The 9,298-nt window shown below is 42.9% G+C and overlaps 1 protein-coding gene across 1 annotated transcript in view; it reads left to right on the top strand.

Annotated features, from left to right (window-relative positions):
- The first annotated feature begins 2,418 nt into the window (after positions 1 to 2,418).
- The window catches only part of LOC148135804 (putative G protein-coupled receptor 139), a 79,970-nt gene continuing 73,090 nt past the window's right edge, over positions 2,419 to 9,298 (top strand). Inside the window, exon 1 of the mRNA XM_087984223.1 lies at positions 2,419 to 2,635. Coding sequence (XP_087840349.1) covers positions 2,419 to 2,635 — 217 coding nt within the window. The remainder of the gene's footprint in view (positions 2,636 to 9,298) is intronic.

Here is a 9,298-nt window from a genome sequence, read left to right as displayed (position 1 = left end):
AGAGAGAATAAGGTGACCCTTATCCTGACAGAGCGGGGAAGGTTATTGATGCTTTTCCTGTATTACTGGACTTTTATTCTCATCGAATATCCTGCACTGAGCTGGGTGGTGTGCTCAGACCATGTTCTGGGAAGAGAATGGTTTCCCTCTGTACTATACTATTCACCAGGACCTCCGTGCCCCTGTCGGCAAGCTGGGTGAAATTTCCCCTTATCTGCCATGCTCGGGTAAACTAGCAGGGCAGCTCCAAGCTAAGAAAGCTCAATCATGTGCCCATTGGCCTTTTAATGATAGCAGCAGTACCAGGGATCACTGAATATCCAGGGGCATCCGGGAGATACTGTGTACCTCCAGCCATGATGGGTGGGAGAATCGGGCTGGTATTGAATGAGAGGGACACCATGGAGTGGGGTGGATAGTTAATGAGGTGAGTTCGATAAGATAACACCAGGAAACTAGCTCTGCCTCGTGCAGACATTCCTTCTGTCACATTCAATGAAAATGGCACTGAGACAAATTATTCTTCTTTTCAGCCCAATGAATCGAAGATTCTGCTGATCCTACTGCCAGTTACAACGCTGCAGGAGAAATGCTTATCCAAACCTCTCCATCATCTTAACTTACACCAATATCCTGCTCACCCACCATTCCTGTAAACAGTGCCCTATATTGCAAGCTGCTATCGAAATGTTTTCATTTCACAATTTTTAAACCTACCATCAGATCTTTCTCTGAAATTCTCTCTCAATCTCCCCCTCTCTTTTAACCAAGCTCCTCCCATTTGTTGGTATTTAAACTGATTCCCCCGCCATCTCTCTCTGGCAGTGGGTTTCACACCCACAACACCCCTGTGCCATGCCACAATGGAGATATGGAGCTGCAAATGGAGGGAGCTGCACATCCTGTCACTTCCATCATGATCTGCAAGTTTCCCCACGCTGGGCAGTGATCTGATACAGTGTTACTCAGCAATGCAGTGATTGCTGCACACAGCTGTGTATACTGGGAAGGTAACTTCTCCAGATTAATGGATAAATTCACTGCTATTCACTGCACAGCTCCCCATGCTGCACAGATATCCAGTCCGTGTGTGTAGAACAATGCCTTTGTGTGTTCTGCACAGTACCCTGTGCTGAACAGATCATCGAGTCCAGTTCATAGGTCAGTGCACTGTTGGACAGATACGTAGTAGACTGGTGAGCTCTAAACAGTGTTCGATCCTGGAAGGATTGCTGAGCAGTACACTAGCGTGGTCTATGCAGTGCTTCATGCTGAGCAGGTACCTCATCTGGGCCTATACGTATCCGGGCTGGATCTGAGAGGTGGATTGAGTATCCGATGTAATTCCTGACATGATTATCACTGGTACAGCTCGGCCCATTCCGCTGGTAAGTGTGAGGTGCTGTGTTTGAGATAGAATTTACTTGGTCAAAATATTCGTCATTAAGCAAAACACTATTTATTCGAATATTGTCGATAAAAGACAACAAAAGGAAGGGGAATTTGCAATAACTTAATTCTATTGGAAAACTTAGCAGAATAATAATTTATTTAACAGCTATACAGTAACTGCTCCAATATGGTAACATCCAATAAGCACACAAATGTCAAAAAACAAATGCAGGAAACAGATTGTCTCACATGCAGTTCTCCAATCCAGGAGGAAAGAACATCAAAAGATAGTTCCGAGAGAAATCACAGAGAGAATGTGTAGAACCGGGGAGAGATTTCCTGCCTTCCAACGCTGCTGAGATCCCAGCAATAACGGACGAAAGGTAAAACAAAGTATCCTGGTTCTGTGAGAGTTTGACCATCACTCCACAGGACCAGGCCGCGGCTGCAAGAACACAAGGACTGGACTGTATCTACATCGTCTATGGCTCTGTAGGTGTCTCTCAAAAATGCCTAATCCCACCTAAGCCATTAAATGCTGGACAGACAAAAGTCAAAGTTAAACATAAATAAATAAAACGAAAAGATGCAGCAGGCCTGGTGATTAGACACAGACGGCCTCGGGAGCCCAGCAATTCCGATACTGCCAAAACACAGCAGAATCATCGAGCTTGTGTTCAGAAAGAATTATCTCTCTCCCTCACCTCTATGTTTACAACTGGAGACATGCCATGAGCCTAATAATCAGCGATATCAAAATCCCAGCCACACCAATTATTATTGTGATATATCAGAGTTGCTGTAAAATGGGTTAACTGGAGCTGTTTGTGCAGTGATTGTGATTAATATCAGTCTTCCTGGACCTAACTGGGTCACTGGAGGCTTTCCCTCTTCCATAATTAGGACCGTCTTTCAACTTGTTATGCCATAGTATTCGGGGCAGAGTCAAACTCAACAATATTGGGATCAGCAGCTACAGAGAAAGAGAGAGAAATCAGAATCTGAGAACATTAGAATGGTCCAACAATGGATTTGAATCTGAGAACATTAGGCTGGAATCTTACAACAATGGATCAGAATCTGAGAATATTAGACTGGAACGTTCCAACAATGGACAGGAGTTTATCCTTGGGTCTTCACTATCTTTCTCTGAATTGGGCATGGTTACAGTTGCGGATACTAGCCGTACTGATGATTATTCCAGCTGGGTACTATCCCATCCTCGCTATTGTTGGTGTTCCAGGTAAGCCTAGCTCTGTCAATTCTATAAACGATGCTGAATGTTATTGCTTTTCTGGTTGATTATATTTAACAAATACATAAACTTTCAGTCACAAACGCCACTTCCTTCTCATGCATTTCCAAACTACTTTCATAAACATCTGAGAAGGAATAAGACTGTTCGGAACCTTGAGTCCCTTTTTCCCGTGAACTGTTTTATGTCTCCGTATTCTCTATGTTATCAAACCTGCTGACACCCACCTTCATAATATCCCCAATCACCAGCTCTGCCTGAGTTCTGCTGCTGAATTCGCCATCATCTACCCTTTCATTAATGACAGATTTTATGGCTCCAGTTCTCTCCTGACCTCTCTTCCAGTTACAAATATTTTGACCACAAACTTGTTCTTGTCTCTACAGTTAATTCACGACATGGACTCTTAAACAGAGTAATAATGTCACTGACTGTAATTCAGAGGTGCACGTTATGACTCTAAAACCATTGTCTGAAATCCTATCACAGCCGATGACGAAATTTAAATTCCAATGACAAAATTTGGAATGAAACCTAATTTCAATCATGGCAACCATAGACCATCAGGATTTATTTTATTATTTTATTAGTAACCTTTGGTAAAGAAGCCGAACACTTTCGCCCTGTCTGAACTAAGTGTTACCTCAGATCCACAACAATATGGTTGCCTCCATATTGTCTTGACAAATGGCCGCATGGTCAAGGGCAATTAGGATGGACAACAAATGCTGCCCTTGCCAGTGATGCTGGCATCCCGCGAAACAACAACATTAAAGGTGAACTAACCAAGGAAATGCGGATGCTGGCTATCTAAAATAAAATTCTCCACCGTCTGAAAGAATGTTGGAGAATCTCAGACGGTATGGCAGTGTGTCAGAAGAAACAGCAGGTATGGCAGGCTGTTAGTGAAACTATCAAAACTGAATGCAACTGAGAAATAATATTATTATATCAGGGATGGTTGGAAGGGTGAGCGGGCGGTTTGTGTTGAGTGGATGATGTCCAGCATGAGAGAGAGAGAGAGAGAGAGAGAGAGGAAACGCAAGCAAAAGGATTGCTGATGATGGACTGGAAGGAAAACAGAATGGGAAGTTATTCTAACATTTCCCCTTTTCACATATTCCTGAATATAATATTTATTACGAGATGACCCTGCTTACCGTTTGTTATGTTCCCTCTATCTCTCGTCTCTGAGTGTGGTGATCAACTCCATCGGCAATACTTATAGTCGCTGAGATATAGAGAAACGTAATGTTCCATTGTCAACTGCTTCTTTGGAGAGAGGAACTGTTACTGTGCGACTGTGTGGAGATGTAACAGATTTCTCAGCCGGGAAAAGAAGCTGAGGAGACCGAGACATTTTTAAAACTGAGTGGATACACTATGTGTGTGGGGAATTGACTTGATGCTGTCATCTAGAAAGTCAGTGGAGGCTCTGTGGATGGTTTTGTTCAGGATTGTGATGTCAACTACTTGCTTCATTCAGGGAACCCGAGGATCTGGGGACCCCACTCTGAATACTGCATTTACAGTGTGTCTGGGTCCATGGTAAACAAATGGAGCTGGGACTACAAAGAAAGGAAGCTGTGTAAACTGGGAGGAACAGGGCACTGTACTATACTCTCTGGGATTTCCAGGAACATTTGTCTAAGCTGCACGCATTCAGATGTAAAGTATAAAATCAGCTTGTCTCAAAATTGAGGTGATCACTGAGCTGTACCCCGAACTTCAATATAACCTGCCGTCTCACACCAGGGACAGGACTGTACTGACACTCACGATGAATTAAACTGGATTGATTCTGGAACTTTGCAGGCAGCAGTGGGTAATATATCCACCATCTCCGAAGTGCAGTCCTCCAATGTATTCACAAGCGGTCAGAAACTACCTGCCTACTAAGAGGAATGCATTGGTTCCATCTCCACAGGGGAAGGTACAGAAACTAACTTGCAGATATATTAGGGAACAGAGTGATTGGAAACAATGGGAGACTTCAGGATATCAGAAGCAATGAAGAGTATGTTATTTAAGCTCTAATTGAATTGAAGTTTCATAAGTTGCTGCATCTGATGAGTTACATTCCAGAGTGATTGAGATCAGAACAGAGCAAGTGAAAGAATTACTGATTATTCTTCAAAGCTAGTTAGATTCTGGAAAGGATGCTGCAGACTGGAAAACAACTATTGTAAACCTAAATATTTAAAACAGGATGGAGAGGGGAGACGGAAAACTAAATAGCTTGATGTCAGCTGTGGGAATAAAATATTGGAACGTTTTATAAGGAACGTGACAACTAGATACTTGGAGAATAATGATTTGATTTGGTACATTCGGCCTAGATTCAGGAAAGAGAAATTATCTTTGATAAACCTGGAGATTATCTGTTGTGACATCGACAGTTGAGAACCAATGGGAATGGAGTATTTGTATTTTTATGAAACGTTTTACATGTTTGAATACAGGAGAATGGGGAATGTTCGAGTCCATGGGTAGGTAGGGGTGGAATATATACCACATGGATTAAAATTTGGGTAATGGAGATACGAGAAGAATACTGTTTTTCTCTGGACTGAAGAATTGATGGGTGGCAGCAGGATCAGTGCTGGAAATGTGTTGCTGGAAAAGCGCAGCAGGTCAGGCAGCATCCAGGGAATAGGAGAATCAACGTTTCGGGCATAAGCCCTTCTTCAGGAAAGAAGAAGGGCTTATGCCCGAAACGTCGATTCTCCTATTCCCTGGATGCTGCCTGACCTGCTGCGCTTTTCCAGCAACACATTTCCAGCTCTGATCTCCAGCATCTGCAGACCTCACTTTCTCCGGCAGCAGGATCAGTGTTTGGGCAACAGCTGTTCACAAGGTATGAAAATGATTCAGATGTGACCAACAAATATCATCATGTACATTTATATTTATTAAATGGTAGAGAGGTTGGCGAGTGCTTTTGTTGAAAATGACCTGGATGTCCTTGGTCATACGTCACTGACAGAATTCATACAGGGGCAGGAGGTAAAAGATATGTGGCTCTTCAGGCAAAATTATTGAAGTACAAAAGTTAGAATATCTTTCCCACTGATCGTGTTTTTTGAGAGAGTATTTGGTGCATTTTGTAAAGGTTTGGTCTGCTTTATAAACAATGATCCCTTTGTCACTGAGAGAGTGAAAAGTAGTTTGACCAGACTAAACACTGGCATGATGTTATCATGAGGAGAAAGTGTAGTAACTATCTGTTTAATCTGTAGCGCTGTGAGAGAATAAGAAGTTGAAGCTTGATGGGTATGGACAGAAACTCATTATGTCCCAAACAGCTGAATAGGGTGCAAATTTCATGCCTTTCATTAGATGTTTGATTCACGACAGTTTACATGCATCTGCAGAGCCGCCATGTCGATTGACAGAGAGGTTCAGGCTCTGAATCAACTCTGAGCACTTTAATGCACAATTACTGTGTGACACTGCATTGAATGTCACTTTGTACACAATCCTGTCAGCAGCCAAAATACCTTAATTCTGAAACAGTTAGTTATTCCCCACCGGTTTCTGACCTCCACGGAGACCATGGGTCTGCCTTCTTGGAGATGGAAGATAACTTGGAGAATGGCTAAAAAATGTTGGCTTCATTCCGACTGCCAGAGAACATGTTAAAGTAACACATATGTACCATGAGTAATTAAGCCATGTGGATCAATTTGAAGCAGTCTGTCTGTGCAGCACCTGATCCATTTGTTTGTGATGTTGGAGCATCTCTGACACTTTCCTGTTCCTGAGTTAGTGGCTTGACAAGCTGAATAGCCTCTTCCTGTTACTTTGTAAGTGACTCCGGGTATGAAATGGTTCTTTCTGTTCCCATGTATGTGACATGTGGGAGAGAGCAGACTCCCTGTCTTCCTGTGCAACAGGCAGGAGGGACTGAATGATCTATCCTTCTTCTTGCCCAGTAGTTTTGATGGGATGAATGGCTTCCCCACATTCTTGTGAAACTAGATTGAGGTGCTGAATGAACTCCTCCTTTTACTGTGGAAATGTACTGTGTGTTACATAAATGTTACCCAGACGTTAACAACACAATCTTGAATGTTGTCCAAGCCTTGCTGCACATGGTCACAGAGCTGAAGAGGGACAACTTATCCTGAAAATTTTGTAAATTTCAGTGAATGCCCCCTCTTCTGCTGGCACGGTGGCTCAGTAGCTTACACTGCTTTCTGACAGCACAAGGGTCCCAGGTTCGATTCAAGCCTTGGGCAACTGTCTGTGTAGAGTTTGCACATTCTGAGTGAGTTTCCTCCGGGTGTCCTGGTTTCCTACCACAGTCCGAAGATGTTCAGGCCGGGTGAATTGACCATGCTAAATTGTCCATTATGTTAGGTGCATTAGTCAGAGGGAAATGTGTCTGGGTGGGTTACTCTTTGGAGGGTCGGTTAGATTAGATTAGATTACTTACAGTTTGGAAACAGGCACTTCGGCCCAACAAGTCAACACCGGTGGTAGTAGAGTCAAATACGTGAGGGAAACTTAAGAGTCCCTTGCATAGGCACATGGAACAAAGTGAACGGAAGCATGTAGGTTAGTCTGATCTTAGAGTAGGTTAAACGGTAAAACGTCGAGGGCTGAAGATCCAAACTGCATGCATTCATGTAGAACTCTGAGCTCAAACACTGCATGAATTCATGTAAAACTGTGTTATCTCACTTTTTAGATGAGAATCATTCGAAACATCATGGCATAGACAGAAAACACAGGGGGGCAACACCTTACCATATTGTCTAGATATCACCATTTTTAACAGCTAACCAGAGAATGCAACTTAAAAAAAAAGTTTTTTGATTTACAAATGAAGGAAGTGAAACTATCATGGTATTCTAACGTATGAAAGGCTTAACAATCAATTTTCCAATGTATAATTTCAGTTATATCTCACTGCAAACTTCTGCTTTCAATTATGTGTTAGGAATAAGCCCTCCACTATCACCTGATGAAGGATCGACGCTGTGAAAGGTAGTGTGCTTCCAATTAAACCTGTTGGACTATAACCTGGTGCTGTGTGATTTTTAAATTTGTACACTCCAGTCCAACACCGCCGTCTCCAAATCAGTACTGTTCTTTGTTCTGCATTCTATGGAAGTGTTCAAGAAGACTTGGACATTGAGGAGGATTTGAGACTTGGAGCAGATCAGCCTTGCTCTTCGTGAAGGACAAGACAGGATTAGGATGTGAATGACCTGCCCTTGTTTCTGATGTTCTCCCATTCTGTTATTGGAAAGTTAGTTGGTGTTTATTGTCCTGGAAGGTCTTTTATGGAATGTTGCAATTAGGGAGACCAGCGGATTTTGTGAGCCATCGCTGAGTGAGATTTGGGGGCTGTATTCACAGTGAATCTGGGTCCACAACATGATTTACAAATGAAGCACAAGTTACAGAGAGGGGAAGTTCTGTAAAGAAGATGAGCGACCTCTTTTAGGTCGAGCCTGGGGTTCCAATTACATTTTCCAAATCTCCCAAACCGTGTGGGACAGTCTTGAGGGACGAAATCATCTCCTCTGTTTCTGTGCACCATGCTATAACAGTAAGTGGACTCTAACTGCTCCTGTCTAACAGGTTAGAGAGGTGGAATGGAACACAGAAACATGGGACTGAGGAGCAGGAGTGGGTCATTCGAGAAATTGAGCCTTCTCCACCAGGCATTAAGATTGTCGCTGATCAGATTGTGGTCTCAGCCTCATTTCCTGCCTGTGTCCCATTATCAGTGACACACCTCTGTCAAATCTTTAACTAACTCAGCTGTGAATACTTGTAACCAGAGAGGCACCACAAACTTCTGGGGAAGAGAATTCCCATTCGAATGGCCCTTAGAATTTTCCCTCATTCCGTTGTGAGAATAAGAGAGTAATACAGCATGGAAACTGAACCTTTTGTCCAAACTGTCTATGCCAATCTGGCATCTTAATCAGATCTCGTCTCACTTGCCAGCATTTGGCTCACATCCCTCTTAACCATTCCTATTTATTTACTTTTCCAGATACATTTTAAACGTGTAATTGTACCCGCTTTCACCACTTCCTCTGACAGTACACCCACCAGCCTCTGTATGAAAACTTTTCCTCTCAAATCCCTTCTAAGTCTTTGCCATGTCACCTTCACACTATGCCGGTTAGTTCTGGATGCCCCTACACTGGGAAAAAGATCTTGCCCATTCAGACTATCCATGTCCATTAGGACTTTTTTAAACCTCTGTCATATCACCATTCTGCCTCTGACCGTCCAGGGGAAAAGACCTCAACCTGTTCATCATCGCCCTGTAGCTCAAACCCTCAGGTTCCAGAAAATCCTTGTAAATCTTTTCTGCACCCTTTCAAGCTTAACAACATCCATCCTTTAGCAGAGTCAACTGGCATGTACGCAGTATTCTTAAAGTGGCCTCACCTACGTCCTTTACAAGCGCAAAACGCTACCCCACTCCTAACTCAATGTTCTGACCGATTAAGGTAAGCATGCTAACTACATTGCTCACCACTCTACCGACCTAAACTCCACTTTCAAGGAACTATGAATCTTCACCCATAGGTTTCTTTGTTCAACAACTTTCCCCAGGGTACTACCGTGCTTTAACTTACCAAAATGCAAAACCTTACAAATATCCAAATTAAACTCAATCTG

This window comes from Chiloscyllium plagiosum, unplaced genomic scaffold, assembly GCF_037043375.1.
Source record: "Chiloscyllium plagiosum isolate Xiang-an unplaced genomic scaffold, Cpla_swu_hap1 HiC_scaffold_48, whole genome shotgun sequence".
NCBI classification, from domain to species: domain Eukaryota; kingdom Metazoa; phylum Chordata; class Chondrichthyes; order Orectolobiformes; family Hemiscylliidae; genus Chiloscyllium; species Chiloscyllium plagiosum.
Note: the sequence above shows the minus strand (reverse complement) of the source record. Positions and strands in the feature narration are given on the sequence as shown.